At 45.6% G+C, this 21,409-nt stretch overlaps 2 protein-coding genes across 8 annotated transcripts in view; one reads left to right on the top strand and one right to left on the bottom strand.

Moving 5' to 3' along the window:
* Positions 1-303: 303 nt before the first annotated feature.
* LOC133547475 (dematin-like) lies at positions 304-13,503 on the top strand. 6 transcript variants are annotated; one of them, XM_061893242.1, is made up of 16 exons: positions 304-372; positions 3,479-3,514; positions 4,655-4,700; positions 4,773-4,850; positions 5,793-5,918; positions 5,989-6,018; positions 6,100-6,373; positions 9,315-9,359; positions 9,439-9,591; positions 9,661-9,870; positions 10,770-10,828; positions 10,921-10,963; positions 11,098-11,105; positions 11,175-11,231; positions 11,298-11,378; positions 11,494-13,503. In XM_061893242.1, the coding sequence occupies exons 3-16, from the start codon at positions 4,686-4,688 to the stop codon at positions 11,605-11,607; spliced, it is 1,293 nt and encodes a 430-aa protein (XP_061749226.1). In that variant the 5' UTR covers positions 304-372; positions 3,479-3,514; positions 4,655-4,685; the 3' UTR covers positions 11,608-13,503. The 6 variants fall into 6 exon arrangements, 4 of the variants coding, with proteins under 4 accessions (XP_061749226.1, XP_061749175.1, XP_061749276.1 ...); XR_009805648.1 differs by lacking the exon at positions 11,098-11,105; XR_009805626.1 differs by lacking the exon at positions 11,098-11,105 and having other exon boundaries at positions 10,921-11,017.
* si:dkey-220o5.5 (actin filament-associated protein 1-like 2) overlaps positions 13,485-21,409 on the bottom strand; it is a 24,434-nt gene continuing 16,509 nt past the window's right edge. For both annotated transcript variants that reach the window (XM_061893103.1, XM_061893057.1), the window contains exons 8-16: positions 19,762-19,830; positions 19,611-19,674; positions 15,722-15,954; positions 15,554-15,645; positions 15,429-15,495; positions 15,321-15,372; positions 15,109-15,251; positions 13,908-14,003; positions 13,485-13,685 (exon numbers count right to left, since the gene is read on the bottom strand). In XM_061893103.1, coding sequence (XP_061749087.1) covers positions 13,662-13,685; positions 13,908-14,003; positions 15,109-15,251; positions 15,321-15,372; positions 15,429-15,495; positions 15,554-15,645; positions 15,722-15,954; positions 19,611-19,674; positions 19,762-19,830 — 840 coding nt within the window. In that variant the 3' untranslated portion in view covers positions 13,485-13,661. The remainder of the gene's footprint in view (positions 13,686-13,907; positions 14,004-15,108; positions 15,252-15,320; positions 15,373-15,428; positions 15,496-15,553; positions 15,646-15,721; positions 15,955-19,610; positions 19,675-19,761; positions 19,831-21,409) is intronic.

Raw genomic sequence — 21,409 nt, 5'->3', positions numbered from 1 at the left:
TTGTTTTTGGAAGCCGCGCCCCCTGCTCTTAGTGGACTGCTCCCCCCCTCCACGCGTGGTAAATGAGGTGGGCGTGACTTTGTTTTTCAAGGCCGCGCCCCCCTGCTCTTAGTGGACTGCTCCCCCCCTCCACGCGTGGTAAATGAGGTGGGCGTGACTTTGTTTTTGAAGGCCACGCCCCATGCTCTTAGTGGACTGCTCCCCCCCTCCACGCGTGGTAAATGAGGTGGGCGTGACTTTGTTTTTGAAGGCCGCGCCCCCTTCTCTTAGTGGACTGCTCCCCCCCACACGCGCGTTAAATGAGGTGGGCGTGACTCCCGAGCACAGTCGCTAGGAGTGTTTTGCACGCACAGGACACGCGCACGTACGCAGGTAAGACTCACCTTGATGTTGTCTCACGCCGACAAAGAGTGTGTTTGTCAGTTGTTGTCACGTCCGGGTGACGTCATTGCGCTTCTCTGCGCGCCAAAACTGCAAATGTCGCGTTCGAGCGGTGCGCCGAGACATCAAAAGTGTGTGTGTGTGTGTGTGTGTGTGTGTGTGTGTGTGTGTGTGTGTGTGTGTGTGTGTGTGTGTGTGTGGCGGGAGTTTGTCCCCCATAGTTCATCATGTGTGTGTGTTGTTAATTTATTTTGGGGGGGGGAGGGGGTTGCAGTCGACTGGCTCTTCATCATCTTCATAATGATTGTTATGACGTCATGATCTTGACGTGACGTAAGAGGCTGCGTAGTGGGGGGAGGGAAGGGGGGGCGAAAAGATTAAGGAGGGGAGGATGGTTTTATATAACACGCGCACACACACACACACACACACACACGTGTACGCGCACACACCCACCCACACACACACGTGCACGCGCACACACACACACACACACACAGGTACAATGACTCCGTTAGCCACACTAGCTTAGCATATAAGATGCCATCAGAGTGTTGCGTTGCCATGGCGATCCATCGCCCCCACAGTTCACGGCCGGTCATGACGAGTGGCCTGCGGGGGTCAGAGGTCGGAAGCCAGTTGGAAGCCAGGCGTCGTCACGGAAACGGCATCCTCCTACCTGGTGGCAGGTGAGCGGCGTCATTGGCGGCTGGATGTTGTCTTCACAGCAGGAGGCCTCGCTGCTTATCTCCAACAGCAGCAGGGGGCCGAGGGAGGGGGTCTGGCCATGCAGGAGTGTGTGTGTGTGTGTGTGTGTGTTGTGTGTGTGTGTGTGTGTGTGTGTGTGTGTGTGTGTGTGTGTGTGTGTGTGTGTGTGTGTGTTCAATTTGATTGCTGGCACAAAATGATTCCAGTGCAGGAATGTTAAGTGTGGGTTGACATATGGACAACACACACACACAAGGTGTCGGTTGTCATGACAACCAGAGATGCTCTCCCAGGTGGAAGAGAAGTGTGAGGAACATTCCTGTCAATCATCGGCCGATGTCGTACTAACTGGCGGGGCGCGGCGTCGCGTCTGCCGGGCCGAGATAAGGACGTCTTCCACTTCGAATATTCTTGTAACCGTGGCGACAGTTACATCACCTCTCCACTTCCTGTCGGCCATGTTGACTGACAGCTGCTGTTCCCAGGTGAAAAGTGCTGAGTCGTGATACGATTGTAAAAAAAAAAGTTGGGCAATGGTGATGATGTCACATGCGTCGGAAGCTTCGGGCCGCTCTGCCGGGCCAGCGAGCGGCGTGGAATGCTGGGAGATATCTGCAGGTTGCTAGGCAACCACTTGCACTGCTCCAATCGGCTGCCAGCGACATGATAGAGGTGCTGGCCTAAAATAGACCACACACACACACACACACACACACACACACACACACACACACACACACACACACACACACACACACACACACACACACACACACACACACACACACACACACACACACACATACACACACACACACACACACACACACACACACACACACACACACACACACACACACACACACACTCCTACATTTCCCAGAATTCCTTTCAAGGCGCAGAGCGAGAAAGTCGTGCTGTCATGTGACTTCTTGGCGTGCGCCTCAACGCTCGGCGTTAGTCGCGGTCACTGACTTCCTTTGGCCGCACAATGGAGGCGGGGCCTGAGAGCGCACGGACCTTTACCTCTTGTTCCACCACGCTGCATTCAGGGAGCGTGGGTCATACCAGACACGATGCCTTCTTTGGCGTGACAGTGCTGCAGGCATTACGCAACTCTTGTCGCTTAGCAACGGGCGCTGCAAATTAGGCGCCAGAATAAAGCGGGGGTCACAATATGGCATGGGGGGTCCACACTTGTTGACTTGGGGGCTTAATTGGGCTCCAAAAACTGGTCAGGGGCCTGAAAGTTAACTGCATGTGAAGTAACAATACAACATCCATCCATCCATTTTCTACCGCATATTCCCTTTGGGGTCGCGGGGGGCGCTGGTGCCCATCTCAGCTACAATCGGGCGGAAGGCGGCGTACACCCTGGACAAGTCACCACCTCACCGCAGGGCCAACACAGATAGACAGACAACATTCACACTCACATTCAATGTACTATAAATATATGTGTATATATGTATATGTTATATGTATATGTATACTGTATGTATATGTATAGATGTATATATAGATGTATATATGTATATAGATGTATGGATAGTACTTTATTGATTCCTTCGGAGAGTTCCCTCAAGAAAACATGTATATATGTATATGTAGGTGTATATGTACATGTACGTAAATATATAAATGTATATGTTTATGTATGTATATGAATACATGTGTGTATATATATATACACACACACACATTGCTTATATATGTATGAAAAAAGACCATTTAATTTGTATTTTATTGAATTTCTGATAACTGTTTTGTCAAAATAATTTCAATAAACAACTGTAAGAGTATGTGAAAGTTCGATTCCTGTGAGGATCTCCTTAAAGTTTTATAATCAATAGGAAATATCAAGCAGCTAAAATGCACCGAACATGGAAAAGTGTGTAGTGTTTTGTATTTTTCCCATCATGCATTGCAGGGGATTTAAATGGATTCATTTTGAATGATGTGTTGTGCTTGGACATGAAATGAAACAGTGAGCAGGCGGTGTTATGTGTGACCATGTGTGCTGACTTGTTGATTTATTTTTCCTGCGCCATGACTAGGGAAGGTTGTTTGGATTGACTCATATTACAAAAAGCTGTGTTGTGCACCTTTATAAATACAATTAATGGTCCCTGAATGGGATTACTCAGGACAAGTACAAACTGGTGATTAGAGAGCAGATATTAACCTGCAGATGTTGACAACTAAGTTTACTGTGCCATTATTTTGAAAGTCTCTTTATTGATTTTAGCATTAGCTTGTTAGCGCTCCTGTTAAATTGGCATGTTTGTTGCTCCACATGCACAAAGGCCTTGATTAAGCCTCGTATTGACCAGTGTGTGTGTGTGTGTGTGTGTGTGGGTGTGTGTGTGTGTGTGTGTGTGTGTTTCAGGGGGCGGAGCTACAACATGGTGACTTTCTCTCCGAGGTAATGTTCACACATTTATCCCATTGTTGGACAACAAGAGTCCGGAATGATCTCTTTGTGGTCCGTGGGACAATCCAGAGCTGAAGCTCATTGTCATGTTGTGTAGTTGTGTCGTTGGGTAGTCGTGGAGTAGTTGTTGTGTAGTCGTTTAGTAGTCGTTAAGTAGCCGTGTAGTCGTGGAGTAGTCATGGAATAGTCATTGTATAGTTGTGTAGTTGTCTTGTTGTGTCCTTGTGTAGTTGTGTAGTAGTCATGTATTTGTGTAGTGAAGTAGTAGTCGTTGTGTAGTAGTCGTTGTGTAGTCTTTGTGTAGTTGGTAGTAGTCTTTGTGTAGTCGTGTAGTTGTGTAGTCATGTAGTAGTTATCGTCTAGTCATGTAGTTGTGTAGTAGTTGTTGTGTACTCGTGTAGTAGTCGTGTAGTAGTCATTGTGTAGTGGTGTAGTCGTGTAGTAGTTGTGTAATAGTCGCCGTGTAGTCATGTTTTCGTACTGTGGTCGTTGTGTAGTCGTGTAGTCGTATAGTTCTGTAGTTGTTGTTGTGTAGTAGTCATTGTGTAGTTGTGTAGTAGTTGTCGTGTAGTCGTGTGTTCATGTAGTAGTTGTTGTGTAGTCATGTTGTCGTGTAGTAGTCGTTGTTTAGTTGTGTAGTTGTGTAGAAGTTGGTTGTGTAGTTATGTAGTAGTCATTGTGTAGTTGTGTGGTCATGTAGTAGTTGTTGTGTAGTCGTGTCGTAGTGGTTGTGTAGTAGTGTGTTCATGTAGTAGTTGTTGTGTAGTCGTGTCGTAGTGGTTGTGTAGTAGTGTGGTCATGTAGTAGGTGTTGTGTAGTCGTGTAGTGTAGTGGTTGTGTAGTGGTGTAATTGTGCAGTGGTGGTGTAGTTGTGTAGTGATGTGGTCGTGTAGTAGTGGTGTAGCTGTGTAGTGGTGTAGTAGTTGTGTAGTGGTGTGGTGTAGTTGTGTAGTGGTGTAGTAGTTGTGTAGTGGTGTGGTGGTGTAGTTGTGTGGTGGTGTGGTCGTGTAGTAGTCGTGTAGTTGTGTAGTGGTGTAGTAGTTGTGTAGTGTTGTAGTTGTGTAGTGTAGTGTTTGTGTAGCGGTGCAGCATCTCAGCTGCTGGTTACCTGCCATGTCACTGTTTTAACAGGAAGTGAGGCGTCGCTGACAGGAAGTGAGCCATGATGATGCCAAAGGTAAGAAGAAGGGGAGGTGCTAGTGTTGTGTGTTGTGTGTTGTGTGTGATATTAAGTGTGTGTGCTCGCCAGAGGCCTCAGACGTCTCCCGGGAGCGTCTTGTCCCTCCGAGGTTCCAGGTCTCCAGGATCTCCCGTTGCCGCCATCGTGGTGAGCGCCTGGCGCCGGCGTGCGTCTTCCACCAGCAGCACTCACCTGTGTCCACCTGTGTGCACCTGTGTCCTCCTGTGTCCTCCTGTGTCCACCTGTGTCCTCCTGTGTCCTCCTGTGTCCTCCTGTGTCCACCTGTGTCCTCCTGTGTCCTCCTGTGTCCTCCTGTGTCCACCTGTGTCCACCTGTGTCCTCCTGTGTCCACCTGTGTCCTCCTGTGTCCACCTGTGTCCTCCTGTGTCCACCTGTGTCCACCTGTGACAACCTGTGTCCTCCTGTGTCCACCTGTGTCCACCTGTGTCCTCCTGTGTCCACCTGTGTCCACCTGTGTCCACCTGTGACAACCTGTGTCCACCTGTGTCCACCTGTGTCCACCTGTGTGCACCTGTGTCCACCTGTGTCCACCTGTGTCCCCCTGTGTCCACCTGTGTCCACCTGTGTCCACCTGTGTCCACCTGTGTCCTCCTGTGTCCACCTGTGTCCTCCTGTGTCCACCTGTGTCCACCTGTGTCCACCTGTGTCCACCTGTGTCCTCCTGTGTCCACCTGTGACAACCTGTGTCCTCCTGTGTCCACCTGTGTCCACCTGTGTCCTCCTGTGTCCACCTGTGTCCTCCTGTGTCCTCCTGTGTCCTCCTGTGTCCACCTGTGTCCTCCTGTGTCCTCCTGTGTGCACCTGTGTCCACCTGTGTCCTCCTGTGTCCACCTGTGTCCTCCTGTGTCCTCCTGTGTCCTCCTGTGTCCTCCTGTGTCCTCCTGTGTCCACCTGTGTCCACCTGTGTCCACCTGTGTCCTCCTGTGTCCACCTGTGTCCTCCTGTGTCCTCCTGTGTCCTCCTGTGTGCACCTGTGTCCACCTGTGTCCACCTGTGTCCACCTGTGTCCACCTGTGTCCACCTGTGTACTCCTGTGTCCACCTGTGTCCACCTGTGTCCACCTGGCAGGCCCGCGTGGAGGACGGCGTGATCGAATACAAGGACCTGGCGGCGCTCCCGCGGGACAAAGCCATCCTGGACATCGAGAGGCCGGACCTGATGACGTATCGTCCGCACTACACCTACACGCCACTGGTGAGTCACGCCAGGGGGCGGAGTCAACCTTCACCTTCACCTGCATGTCTGACCTGGCCTTCTCTTGCAGACGTCCTTCTCCCCGCCCACCTCCCCCGAGGTACGTCCCCGGCAGGTCCCAGGTCAGCCTGGCCGCAACTCTGACCTCTGACCTCTGACCTCTGACCTGTGTTTGCCCCAGAACCTCCTCAAGGAGGCCAAGGAGTGGCTGGCAGGAAGTTCTCCTGCATGTTCCTCACCTGGTTCCCGCAGCAGGAAACACAGCGCCAACACACCACCACCTTCCTCCTCCTCCTGCTCCTCCTCCTCACCGCACACACAACACACACCACACACACCACACACAACACACACACCACACACAACACACACACCACACACACCACACACACAACACACACAACACACACCACACACACAACCTTCTAAGACCCTACAACACTTCCACAAACCTGGTAAACTTTTATTTTGAAACTTCCTCACATCCTCCTCACATGTATTGTAGTATGAATGGATGAATGACTGATCAATGACTAGATACATGGATGGATGGATGGATACATTGGTGGGTTAATGGTTGGATGGATGGAAGAAGTAATTAATTAATGGATAACTGAATGAATGAGTGATGGGTGAATAGATTAAATAATTAATGAAAGGCTACATGCATTGGTGGGTGGATGGATGTATAGATGATGGATGGATGAGTGAATGTATAGATTAATTAACGGATGATGGATATATGAATGAATTAATAGATGAATGGATGGTTAGATGGATGATGGATGGATGGATGGATGAGTTAATCATTTATCAATTCATCAATTGATGGCTGCGATGAGGTGGTGACTTGTCCAGGGTGTACCCCGCCTTCTGCCAGAATGCAGCTGAGATAGGCTCCAGCACCCCCCCGCAACCCCAATGGATGGATGGATGAATGGAAGAATTAATGAGTGAATGAATGGGTGGGTGAAATAATGGACAAGGGAATTATTGTATGGGTTATTTAAATAATGAATGGATAAATGGGTACATACATTGATAGGATGATGACTGAATGAATGTAGGGGTGGGTGGATGTGTGGATGAATGGATGGATAAACAGATTAACTGCTGGGTTAACGGATGGATGAAGGAATTATGGCTAAATGGTGGTGGGTGAATGAATGAATAGATGGTTACATGTATGGGTGAGTGGAAGGATGTATGAATGGATGGATGGATGAGTGAATGAATGGATTAATTAATAGATGGATGTATGGATATACAAATGGATGGATGGATTGTTAAACTATAATGCAGGAATGGATGAATTAATGGATGGGTGAGTGGATGAATTAATAGATGGACTGATGGGTGAATGAGCGTATTTATTGATTAATTACCGGATGGATGGATAAATGACTGGATGTGGGAGTGAACGGATGGATGAATGAGTGAATAATTTGATGGATTACTTCATGAATGGATGGATGGGTCCATCAATAGAATGGCTGGAGAGATGGATGGCTGATTGAATGGATAGATGAATGGATGGGTGGATGGAATGATAAATACATTAATGGATGGATGGTTGGGTGGATGACCAATGAATAGATGGATGCATGAATGAATTGAATTGATGGATAAATGAAAAAATGGATGGATGAGTGAATGAATTAATTAATTAATGATAGATTGATAAATGATGGATGTATTTTTAAATTATAATGCATGAATGGATTAATTGATGGATGGATGAGTGAATCCTTGAATAGATGTACTGATGAGTGAATGGGTGGATGGATTGAATAATGGGTGGATGGATGAATGGCTGAATGGAGGAGTGAATTAATGAAATAATGGACGAGTGAGTTATTGGATGGGTTATTTAAATACAAATGGATGAATGGTACACACATTGGTAGATGGATGGATGATGACTGAATGAATGGATGGATTGATGGATGACGAATGAATAAATGGATGAATTGATGGATGGAACAATGAGTGCAACTGGGTAATGAGTGGATGAAGGAGAGAGAGTGTTACCCTTGAGAAGACATGTTGGACCATGGAACACTTTAAGGGACGTCCTGTCCCACAAGAGGGGATTTGACTTGAAGAAGCAGGAAGTAGAGAGTCTGCTTTAGATGAAGAAGCAGGAAGTAGAAAGAAGAAGCAGGAAGTCGAGAGTCTGCATTATTTGAATAAGCAGGAAGTAGAAAGAAGAAGCAGGAAGTCGAGAGTCTGCATTATTTGAATAAGCAGGAAGTAGAATGAAGAAGCAGGAAGTAGAGAGTCTGCTTTAGGTGAAGAAACAGGAAGTAGAATGAAAATGCAGGAAGTAGAGGGTGCATTATTTGAAGAAGCAGGAAGTAGAGAGTCTGCTTTAGATAAAGAAGCAGGAAGTAGATTGAAGAAGCAGGAAGTAGAGAGTCTGCTTTAGATGAAGAAGCAGGAAGTGAATTGAAGAAGCAGGAAGTAGCTTGAAGAAGCAGGAAGTAGAGAGTCTGCTTTAGATGAAGAAGCAGGAAGTGAATTGAAGAATCAGGAAGTCAAGAGTCAGCATTAGTTGAAGAAACAGGAAGTAGAATGAAAAAGCAGGAAGTAGCGAGTCTGCATTATTTGAAGAAGCAGGAAGTGGAGAGTCTGCTTTAGATGAAGAAGCAGGAAGTAGCTTGAAGAAGCAGGAAGTAGAGAATCTGCCTTAGATGAAGAAGCAGGAAGTAGATTGAATAAGCAGGAAGTCGAGAGTCTGTATTAGTTAAAGAAACAGGAAGTAGAATGAAAAAGCAGGAAGTAGAGAGTCTGCATTATTTGAAGAAGCAGGAAGTAGAGAGTCTGCTTTAGTTGAACAGGAAGTAGAATGAAAAAGCAGGAAGTAGAGAGTCTGCATTATTTGAAGAAGCAGGAAGTAGAGAGTCTGCTTTAGTTGAAGAAACGGGAAGTAAAATGAAAAAGTAGGAAGTAGAGAGTCTGCTTTAGATGAAGAATCAGGAAGTAGATTGAAGAAGCAGGAAGTCGGGAGTCTGCATTAGTTGAAGAAACAGGAAGTAGAATGAAAAAGCAGGAAGTAGAGAGTCTGCACTACTTGAAAAAGCAGGAAGTAGAGAGTCTGCATTAGATGAAGAAGCCGGAAGTAGATTGAAGAAGCAGGAAGTTGAGAGTCTGCATTATTTGAAGAAGCAGGAAGTAGAGAGTCTGCTTTAGATGAAGAAGCAGGAAGTAGATTGAAGAAGCATGAAGTTGAGAGTCTGCTTTAGTCGAAAAAACAGGAAGTAGAATGAAAAAGCAGGAAGTAGAGAGTCTGCTTTAGTCGAAAAAACAGGAAGTAGAATGAAAAAGCAGGAAGTAGAGAGTCTGCTTTAGATGAAGAATCAGGAAGTAGAATGATGAGAGTTTGTGTTGTTTCAGACGATGGCAGCAACATGTACAAGAAACCTCCAATCTACAAACAAGGTGCATCATCTCACCTGCAGCTTACACACACACACACACACTCACTTATTGGTGTGTGTGTGTGTGTGTGTGTGTCCAGGCGTGGCCCCCCCCGCCCCCCCCGCAGGCAAGCACTTGGAGGAGCTGATCATCGAGTGTTCCAAGTTCCCGGCCGCCCAGCCTCCAGACCCCAGACTGCCGTCCAAGATGGAGAGTGACTACTGGCCCTGTCCTCCCTCCATGGCCGTCTTTGGTGACTTCTTCCTGGCTCCTCCCCTCCTGCACACCTGACTGCTCTAACATGCTCCCCTCACCCCTCCAGAGATGGAGTGTCGCAGGAACGAGGCCAGGGACCAGGACCAGGACCAGGACCAGGACCAGGACCAGGTGTGGCTGGCAGCTGGTCCTCCCGAGTCCGGCTCAACTCAGATCCAGTCCAACCTGGCAAGGATCCTCCTGAGGGAGCAAGTGGACCAGTCGGCTCCTCTGAAGAGGAAAAGTCGCTCCCTGCCTGAGCGCAGCCAGCACGCAGGTACTGATGACGTCAGAGCTGCTGTGGTGACACCTGGTGGCGTGAGGCGGCACTGCACGCAATCTTTCATTTCTTCTTCAATTACTTTTTACAAAACAATTTGGCACGAGAATATGTTTTTATTTCTTCATTTTTGTATTTAATTCAATGTTATTTATGCATCCATCCATTTTCTACTGCTGGAGGCTGGAGTCTATCCCAGCTGCACTCGGGCATTAGACAAGTATTTTTATTTTATTTTATTTTTTAACATTTTTAAAATGTTATTATTGTGTGTAGATAGAAAATGGATGGAGTGATGTTTTAGGAATATTTGTTTCATATATTTGATTATTAATTTATTTATTTTAGTATTTTTTTAGCATTTAATTGTATTTAATTTAATAAAAAATGTTTTTAATTTTTTTCTGTTTTTAGATTTTTTTTGTTTAATTATATTTATTAATATTTGTATTTTTTTTTTTATTTTAATTCAATTTTATTTATCCATCCATTCTTTTTTCTACTGCTTTGTATTTTTGGAGGTGACAGGGGGGCTGGAGCCTATCCCAGCTGCACTGGGGCGATAGACGGGGTACACCCTGGACAAGTTTGTTCATAAAAACCTTTCGGCATGAGAACATATTTTTTTTAATTTTATTATCATGTATGTTGTATTTATCGATTATTATTTTTTGGCTTGTATTCATGTTTTTTAAGTCATTTAAGTCCATTTTTATTTTTATTGTATCTTATTTTTATTTAAAATAATAGATTTTTTAAATGTTTTATCATTTGTATTTAAATATATTTATTTATTTATTTTCCGGGCAAGAGAGCGCGTCAATGATCGGAGTCTGCATTGTCCGTGATTCACCTGAACGCCTCATGGTCACTTACTGTCTGTACTTCCTCTTCAGGGGCCGCCACTTCCAGGTCTGTTTATTTCCCAGCAGCCTCTGGGACAGGCTTGTCCAGGGTGAGTGTGTGTGAGTGTGTGTGTGTGTGTGTGTGTGTGTGTGTGTGTGATGCCTTCAGGTGCTGAGTGTTGCGTTTGTGTGCTCTTTTCAGCTTCAGTCAGCAGAATTTGGCCCCTCGCAAAAGCCCGCCGCAGGTACCCCTCCCCCACCCCCCTTCCTGACACGGATAGGTGCTCAAGGCATGATGGGTAAAGAGGAGTGTGGGCGCAGGGTGCTAATGTGTGTGTGTGTGTGTGTGTGTGTGTGTGTGTGTGTGTGTCTCCCGCAGGTGTTCAGGTAGTGTTTCCTCCCCGTCGTGCGTGCTGTCGGCCATGTTGTGGTGATGTTTGTGTGCTTGTGTGTCAGAACGGCGACTCCAGGATGGACCGCGGCATCTCGCTGCCCGCCATGACGGAGCTGCAGGTAACATGTGACCTGAGGACCTGCCCGCGGTCGCCATGACAACGTGTCCCCCTTCTCCCCGCACAGATCTACCCGTATGAGACGCTGGTGGTCCGGCACCGAGGGCGGAGCAAGCTGCCTCCTGGCGTGGACAGAACCCGGCTGGAGGTAAGGGGGGGGGGGTTCAGGGTCGAAAGGTCACTGTGTAAAGCGCTTTGAGTCACTAGAGAAAAGCGCTATATAAATATAATTCACTTCACTGAGGCCGTGCGTGCACCTGCAGAGACACCTGTCGCGGGAACAGTTCCTCAGCGTGTTCGGGATGACGCCGGAGGACTTTGAGCAGCTTTCTCTGTGGAAGAGGAACCAGAAGAAGAAGAAGGTGTGTCTCTTCTGACCGACAACAGGCCACGCCCCCTCGCCGCCGCCGAGAAGCCAGCTTTTGTAAAACGTGCAAACACGGTGACGTCTTTTGCCGAACGATCCCCTTTAAAGATGGCCGCAGGAAAGCAATAAAGTCATCAATGATGTCATCAGGGAGCGCCCACCATGCAGGTCAAAGGTTGCAATGATGTCACCTTATACTGTGTCCAATCAGATGGCTGGCATCTCACCTTTACGCCTGCGCGGGCATTGATATGATATGCTGTGATGTTTTGACCAGGCTTCTCTTCTGATTGGCTGAGTTGATGCCGCCCACTCTTGATTTCTGATTGGGTGAATTGACTCCGCCCACTCTTGATTCCTGATTGGGTGAATTGACTCCGCCCACTCTTGATTTCTGATTGGGTGAGTTGACTCCACCCATTCTTTTCATTTCGGATTGTGTGAGTGGACTCCACCCACTCTTGATTCCTGATTGGGTGAATTGACTCCGCCCACTCAATGATTTCTGATTGGGTGTATTGACTCCGCCCACTCTTGATTTCTGATTGGGTGAATTGACTCCGCCCACTCTTGATTTCTGATTGGGTGAGTTGACTCCACCCATTCTTTTCATTTCGGATTGTGTGAGTGGACTCCACCCACTCTTGATTCCTGATTGGGTGAATTGACTCCGCCCACTCAATGATTTCTGATTGGGTGTATTGACTCCGCCCACTCTTTGATTTCTGAGTGAGTTGACTCCGCCCACTCTTTCATTCCGGATTGGGTAAATTGACTCCACCCACTCTTGATTTCTGGGCAAATTGACTCCGCCCACTCTTGATTTCTGATTGGGTGAATTGACTCCGCCCACTCTTGATTTCTGATTGGGTGAGTTGACTCCACCCATTCTTTTCATTTCGGATTGTGTGAGTGGACTCCACCCACTCTTGATTCCTGATTGGGTGAATTGACTCCGCCCACTCTTGATTTCTAATTGGGTGAATTGACTCCGCCCACTCTTTGATTTCTGAGTGAGTTGACTCCGCCCACTCTTGATTCCTGATTGGGTGAATTGACTCCGCCCACTCTTGATTTCTGATTGGGTGAATTGACTCCGCCCACTCTTGATTCCTGATTGGGTGAATTGACTCCGCCCACTCTTGATTTCTGATTGGGTGAATGACTCCGCCCACTCTTTGATTTCTGAGTGAGTTGACTCCGCCCACTCTTTCATTCCGGATTGGGTAAATTGACTCCACCCACTCTTGATTTCTGGGCAAATTGACTCCGCCCACTCTTGATTTCTGATTGTGTGAGTCGACTCCACCCACTCTTTCATTCCGGATTGGGTGAGTCGACTCCACCCACTCTTTAAATTCTGATTAGAGGAGCTGATTCCGCCCACTTTTTTATATTTCTGATTGGGTGAGTTGACCCCGCCTACTCTTTGATTTTTGATCAGGTGAGGTGAGTTGACTCCGCCCACTCTTTGATTTCTGATTGGGGGAGTTGACTCCGCCCACTTTTTGATTTGTGATCTGGTGAGCTGACATCTGGTTGAGTTGACCCCGCCCACTCTTTGATTTCCGATGGGGTGCGTCGACCCCGCCCACTCTTCCTTCAGCGTCCGCAGGAAGTGATGATGTTTGAAGTGTGATGTCACATGCTAAAGGAGCTAACATAGAGACAATGCTAATGCTAACGTTGATGGACATGTATTGCACTTGTTGACAAACCTGGACTGGATATGAAGATTGTAGGTCATGTGACCTCAATATATCGCTGCCTGAAGAAGCATCAGCACGTGTTGCCTAGCAACCACGTGGTCATTGGCAGCACAACAAGTGTTTGCCACGAATGTTTGCTGCATGGATGACTTTCTGCATCTTTCAAGAACTAATAAAACAAAGTTCCGACATCTTTATTGGGGATTTGTGATTGTCTACACGTCTTTTCTGCTGTTGCTACGGCGCGGTTGCTAAGTCACGTGACTCCAGTCATGTGACCATCAAGTACCTCAAAATAAATAGTGACTGTGGCCAATAACTTCGAAGGTGTCATCTGCACACAAGTCACATGGTGTCAAGCAGCTTTGCTCTCCCATTCCTGAAAAAGATTCATAACAATACCATAATACTATCATATTCATGTCATAATAATACCATAATACTATCATATTCATGGCATAACAATACCATAATACTATCATATTCATGTCATAATAATGTCATAAAGATATGATGTCATAACATCATGATAATAAGATGATAACATCATGATAATAAGATGAAAACAACGTCATGAGAAGATCATGTTGATGAAGCTCACCTTCTTGTGTTGGATGAAGAAGACTGAAGGAGAAGGTCTCAGGGAACTTTTCACCGAGGCCGAGCGCCGCAGCAGAAGTGGCTTCAGCAGACTGGCCTGGACCAGCGAGGACAAACATCAGAAACCAGCACAGAGCCGAGAGGGACCAGAAGAGACCGGCAGAGACCAGAAGAGACTGGCAGAGACCAGAAGAGACTGGCAGAGACCAGAAGAGACTGGCAGAGACCAGAAGAGACTGGCAGAGACCAGAAGAGACTGGCAGAGAACAATAAAAGCCAGCGGGGACCAGTAGAGAAGAGCCGGAAACAACAGGGACCAGTAGAGACCAGCAGGGATGAGTAGAAACAAGTCAAGACCAGCAGGGACCAGTATGAAACAACAGAGACCTGCGGGCACACTGGAAACCAGTCGAGACTCTCAGGAACCAGGATAAATCACCACAGACCATCAGGGACCAGTAGGGAACAGCAGGGACCAGTAAAGACCAGAAAAGACCAGAAGAGACCAGTAGAGACCAGTAGAGGTCAGCAGAGAGCAGCAGGAAGAAGATGCAGTGAGGGGCGTGTCCTAGGGGAGTGTCACATGTCACATGCAGTGAAGGGGCGTGTCCTGGAGGAGTGTCACATGTCACATGCAGTGAGGGGCGTGTCCTGGAGGAGTGTCACATGTCACATGCAGTGAGGGGCGTGTCCTAGGGGAGTGTCACATGTCACATGCAGTGAGGGGCGTGTCCTGGAGGAGTGTCACATGTCAAATGCAGTGAAGGGGCGTGTCCTGGAGGAGTGTCACATGTCACATGCAGTGAAGGGGCGTGTCCTGCAGGAGTGTCATATGTCAAATGCAGTGAGGGGCGTGTCCTGGAGGAGTGTCACATGCAGTGAGGGGCGTGTCCTGCAGGGGGGTCACATGTCACATGCAGTGAGGGGCGTGTCCTGCAGGGGGGTCACATGTCACATGCAGTGAAGAGGCGTGTCCTGGAGGAGTGTCACATGTCACATGCAGTGAGGGGCGTGTCCTGCAAGGGGGTCACATGTCACATGCAGTGAGGGGCGTGTCCTGCAGGGGGGTCACATGTCACATGCAGTGAGGGGCGTGTCCTGCAGGGGGGTCACATGTCACATGCAGTGAGGGGCGTGTCCTGCAGGGGGGTCACATGTCACATGCAGTGAGGGGCGTGTCCTGCAAGGGGGTCACATGTCACCTGCGCTCTCTCGCCACACACGGCCAGCGACTGTCGAAAAGACGAGCGTTTGTTGTGCTTGGCCAGGTTGACCTCTGACCCCGCCCTCAGGTGGACGTCCTTCCTGCCCGCCAACTCCAACTTCTGAACGCCGCGCGGCGTCTCTGCAAGCAAACATTGCTTTTCAAGGCAGGCTGAGCTGGCGGCTAAGTGGGCGGAGCTTGCTAACTGACCGTGTGCGGCGTTGGCGTAGGTCCCGCGGCGAGCATCCTGAGAGCTGTGGAGCTGACAAGAGACGTCAAGGTGTGTGGGCGGAGCCTAAAAGGTCAAAGGTCAAGTACCATGTGCTCCAGCTGCGAGGTGTTGGAGTAGAGGGGCGGGTCCGTGGACGTGTCGGTCCGCGGCGGGCTGGGGAGGGGCAAGCGTCAGTCTTTGTTCTCCGTCGCCATGCCGACGCCTCGCCTACCTGACTTCCTGCCGGGCCTTGTTGCCGCGGTAACCGGCCGCCCCGTCCTTCAGAAGTCGCGTCCATCGCCGCTTCTCGTCCGCCGAGCTCACCTGCGACAACGCGGACGCCGTTCAGCTCTCTGGCGCGCCCACTTCCTGTTTGCATCACTTCCTGTCCGAGCCTCACCTCCAGCACGGCCACCTGGTCACCGAGCGCGCTCAGTGTGATCCTCTGCGAGCACGCGCCGTCCGGTCCCGCCTCCACCTGGCAGCCTCGCAGCTGCAATGTGTACTGGGGGGGCCGCCGCCTTCTTAGCCCCGCCTCCTCGTCCCCGTCCTCGCCAAACATGTTGAGAAGCCCCGCCTCCACCTGACACAGCAGACTCTGCCACTGACAGTTCATCAGCACGTTCAGGAAGTCTGTCAAAGGTCACATTAAAAGTCACTTAATGACCTTAAATTACATGAAAGCACAATAAATTCAAGTAAATCAAATTAAATCAAACAAAACTAATTGCATCAAATGAAATCAAATGACTAGATATTGGAATAAATGGATTTAAAAAAATAAATTAAGACCACACCAAATTCATATAAAAGAAACGACTATAAATACATTAAATCAAATCAAATTAAAAATTGACATTACAGATAATCAAATAAAAGTAATAAATTACATCAATTAAAGCAAGAATGTCATACAGAATACATTTCAATTAAATATGATCAAAGATCATATCAAAGATCAATAAAATAATAGCAGATCATATTAAAAATTACATAAAATGCATTCAAATACAATTTTTAAAGCTATTATATATTTAATTAAATCTATTTCAATTAAGTTACATTCAATACAATTAAAGTTCTGATTAGACTTAATCAAATCAAGTCATATAAACTTTTTTAAATGACATGAAATGAACCCAAAAATGTATAAAATCAAATAAATGTACATTAATCTAAATGACAACTAATTGACATTTTTGTTCAATTTAAACAAATTAATTATGTCAACTTTGAAAAATGAGATCAAATCAAACCGGAAAATGTATTAAAAAACAACCCAAAACATTCCAGTTAAATTAAACAAATACAAATGTCAATAAATTAACTCAAAAAAATGTAAAATATAAATAAATAATAATGAAAAATGTTGCTGAAATTTACAAACACAAAAATAAAAAATTTATAAATTATAACAAATCAAACCAAAAAAGCAACAAATATATTTCATTTAAATTGAATCTTAACAAATAAAAATATCAAATGTCATCAAATCACATTAAATTGTTAAATTAAATCAAATCACTGGATTATATGGCATCCAATAGTGAGTTCAAATATTTTATTTTTTTCACTTTTAATATATTTATTACAATTTTAATACTGACAGTAGCACATAAGATATATTTTATTTGTTGATGCCTTTTAATTGATTTTTAAATGCACCAGAAAATAAAAAAACATTTTGCACACTGTTGATGTGTTTCAATGTCCAGTATTTCTCCAGCAATAATCATGTGGTGACATCATGATGTTTAAAGGGGAACATTATCAGCAGACCTATGTGGTGACATCATGATTAAAGAGGAACATTATCAGCAGACCTATGTGGTGACATCATGATGTTTAAAGGGGAACATTATCAGCAGACCTATGTGGTGACATCATGATGTTTAAAGGGGAACATTATCAGCAGACCTATGTGGTGACATCATGATGTTTAAAGGGGAACATTATCAGCAGACCTATGTGGTGACATCATGATGTTTAAAGTGGAACATTATCAGCAGACCTATGTGGTGACATCATGATTAAAGAGGAACATTATCAGCAGACCTATGTGGTGACATCATGATGTTTAAAGGGGAACATTATCAGCAGACCTATGTGGTGACATCATGATGTTTAAAGGGGAACATTATCAGCAGACCTATGTGGTGACATCATGATGTTTAAAGGGGAACATTATCAGCAGACCTATGTGGTGACATCATGATTAAAGAGGAACATTATCAGCAGACCTATGTGGTGACATCATGATGTTTAAAGGGGAACATTATCAGCAGACCTATGTGGTGACATCATGATTAAAGAGGAACATTATCAGCAGACCTATGTGGTGACATCATGATGTTTAAAGGGGAACATTATCAGCAGACCTATGTGGTGACATCATGATGTTTAAAGTGGAACATTATCAGCAGACCTATGTGGTGACATCATGATTAAAGAGGAACATTATCAGCAGACCTATGTGGTGACATCATGATGTTTAAAGGGGAACATTATCAGCAGACCTATGTGGTGACATCATGATGTTTAAAGTGGAACATTATCAGCAGACCTATGTGGTGACATCATGATGTTTAAAGTGGAACATTATCAGCAGACCTATGTGGTGACATCATGATGTTTAAAGGGGAACATTATCAGCAGACCTATGTGGTGACATCATGATGTTTAAAGGGGAACATTATCAGCAGACCTATGTGGTGACATCATGATGTTTAAAGTGGAACATTATCAGCAGACCTATGTGGTGACATCATGATGTTTAAAGGGGAACATTATCAGCAGACCTATGTGGTGACATCATGATGTTTAAAGGGGAACATTATCAGCAGACCTATGTGGTGACATCATGATGTTTAAAGTGGAACATTATCAGCAGACCTATGTGGTGACATCATGATGTTTAAAGTGGAACATTATCAGCAGACCTATGTGGTGACATCATGATGTTTAAAGGGGAACATTATCAGCAGACCTATGTGGTGACATCATGATGTTTAAAGGGGAACATTATCAGCAGACCTATGTAAGTGTCAATATATACCTTGATGGTGCAGAAAAAAGACCATCTATTTTTTTAACCGATTTCCGAACTCTAAATGGGTGAATTTTGGCGAATTAAACGCCTTTCTGTTTATTGGTCTTTTAGCGATGACGTCAGAATGTGACGTCACCGAGGTAACACACCCGCCATTTTCATTTTCAACACATTACAAACACCGGGTCTCAGCTCTGTTATTTTCCGTTTTTTCGACTATTTTTTGGAACCTTGGAGACATCATGCCTGGTGGGTGTGTTGTCGGAGGGTGTAACAACACTAACAGGGAGGGATTCAAGTTGCACCACTGGCAAGAAATCTGCCGCCAGACCCCCATTGAATGTACCAAAGTGTCTCCACATTAGACCGGTGATGCTAAGACAGACATGGCACAGAGATGTATGGATAACCTGCAGATGCATTTGCAACCATTAAGTCAACCAAATCACAAAGGTGAGTTTTGTTGATGTTGTTGACTTATGTGCTAATCAGACATATTTGGTCGTAGCATGACTGCCAGCTAATCGATGCTAACATGCTATTTACGCTAGCTGTATGTACATTTGAAACTAGATACCCACATTTAATTCGAAACAAACACATACCAATCGACAGATTTAAGTTGCTCCAGTGTCACGAGATGCGAAAGTCCTGATCGTTTGGTCCGCACATTTTACCGGCGATGCTAATAAGGCAGCCGTGCTATGGGCCACTTCATTAGGTACACCCACGCTATGGCCGAATAGCATCAATAGCTATTCGCTCAATAGCTTAAATTTCTTCTTCAGTTTTCACTATCTGCCTCCATACTCCGACCATCTGTTTCAATACATGCGGAATCTGTTGAATCGCTTAAACCGCTGAAATCCGAGTCTGAATCCGAGCTAATGTCATCACTGAAGGCCGAGCTGGGAAACAGACAATAATATATTTTAAAAAATCAAAAAATGTTAAGTAAATAAATATAAAAAATTAAAAAAAATAAAAAAATAATGAATATACATATAGACATGTATATATATATATATATATATATATATATATATATGCTATATATATATATATATATATATATATATATATATATATATAAATATATATATATATATATATAAGGGAATAAGCGGTAGAAAATGGATGGATATATATATATATGTATACTTTTTTTAAAACTTTTTTTGGACTTGAATGTCAGTGTTGGTTATAATAATTGTCAGGATGTAAACATGCAGTTTGAGACCTTTGTCCTTGTTGTGGTGACTTGGAGGATCTTCTTGGTCTTTGTGGGTCAGAACCGCACTGGACTGAAAACACACATCATCAAACACTTCATATATCCACAGAATCTGTGTGTGTGTGTGTGTGTGTGTGTGTGTGTGCGTGCGTCCCACCCTGCAGGACCAAAGCGACTCTGATGTGGTCCCAGAGAGGTTCTGCTCCTCACTCAGCTCCTCGATGACCTGCGACACACACACACACACACACACACACACACACACACACACACACACACACACACACACACACACACACACACACACACAATGAACTCTGACTTGTGTGTGTGTGCTTGTATTTCTAGCTATTTTGAGACATGAAGAAGGAAAAGTATCTTCCATATGAGGAGGTGTGAAGAAGTGATGACATAAATCATGCTCCCAACAACATTGCATCTAATAGAGAGCCAAATACTAGAGTGCGTGAACATTGCTCCAAAGTCAGGACGATTGTTGATTGAATGTGCATAGAAAAGTAAACATTGCCAGGTTATGGGGCGGCATAGCTCGGTTGGTAGAGCGGCCGTGCCCGCAACTTGAGGGTTGCAGGTTCGATTCCCGCTTCCGCCATCTTAGTCACTGCCGTTGCGTTCTTGGGCAAGACACTTTACCCACCTGCTCCCAGTGACACCCACACTGCTTTAAATGGAACTTAGATATTGGGTTTCACTATGTAAAGTGCTTTGAGTCACTAGAGAAAAGCGCTATATAAATATAATTCACTTCACTTAAAAGCATCAACATATGATAGAAGAAGATGGCAGCTACAGTAAAGAAGGACTTCCCTCTCCATCCCCGCCAGGTGAACATCTGATGTAAGAATTGCGCCCCCTTTGGCCAAAATGTCATAAAAAAATCAAATAAATATGTATATGAATATATAAAAACATGAAATAAATAATGAAGATTAAAAAGCATTTATAAACAAAAGATTCCAAAAATAGTATGTAAATATTATTAATGTTGTAAATATTCTTTCTATATGGAGAACAGGGGTCAGCAAGCCGCACCTCTAGTAGCGCCGCCCTAGTGGCTTCTGGAGCTTTTTCAAGTGTGTATGAAAAATGGAAAAAGATGAGGGGAAAAACATATAAAATATATATTTTTTGTTTTAATATGATTTCTGTAGGAGGACAAACATGACACAAACTTCCCTAATTGTTATGAAGCAACTGTTTGTTGTGATCAGAGAAGGAGGCGACAACCAGGACACAACTGTGGGTTTTCATGCTCTATTTACTGGCATAACACGGAGTTGAACCCGCGTCTCCTCGGCGGCTGGACAGGCGGCCGCCTCTGCTGACGGCACGCCAAGACACGCCTCCATTGATAGCACGCCAAGACACGCCTCCATTGACAGCACGCCAAGACACACCTCCATTGATAGCACACTCAGACACGCCTCCATTGACAGCACGCTAAGACACGCCTCCATTGACAGCACGCCAAGACACACCTCCATTGATAGCACACTCAGACACGCCTCCATTGACAGCACGCCAAGACACGCCTCCATTGACAGCACGCCAAGACACACCTCCATTGATAGCACACTCAGACACGTCCCCGCTCGTGCTGAGCGCAGCACGCCCACGCAGCAACGAGCCTGTACTCAATCAATAATCAACACACCTGCACTTGATGAAAGGTTAGCCACGTTCTGGCAAAGGTGGTAGGAATCAGAAGACCATCAGACCCGAGGAACCTTTGCCAGAACCTCGCTAACCTTTCATCTTCTCGTCTTGCCGCACTTTCAGCAGAG

This window comes from Nerophis ophidion, linkage group LG01, assembly GCF_033978795.1.
Source record: "Nerophis ophidion isolate RoL-2023_Sa linkage group LG01, RoL_Noph_v1.0, whole genome shotgun sequence".
NCBI lineage: Eukaryota > Metazoa > Chordata > Actinopteri > Syngnathiformes > Syngnathidae > Nerophis > Nerophis ophidion.
Note: the sequence above shows the minus strand (reverse complement) of the source record. Positions and strands in the feature narration are given on the sequence as shown.

Coding starts and splice junctions, on each gene's coding strand:
- LOC133547475 (XM_061893191.1), top strand. Junction 9,592..9,660: donor TCCCTCCATGGCCGTCTTTG/GTGACTTCTTCC, acceptor TCACCCCTCCAG/AGATGGAGTGTCGCAGGAAC. Junction 11,379..11,493: donor TGGACAGAACCCGGCTGGAG/GTAAGGGGGGGG, acceptor GTGCACCTGCAG/AGACACCTGTCGCGGGAACA.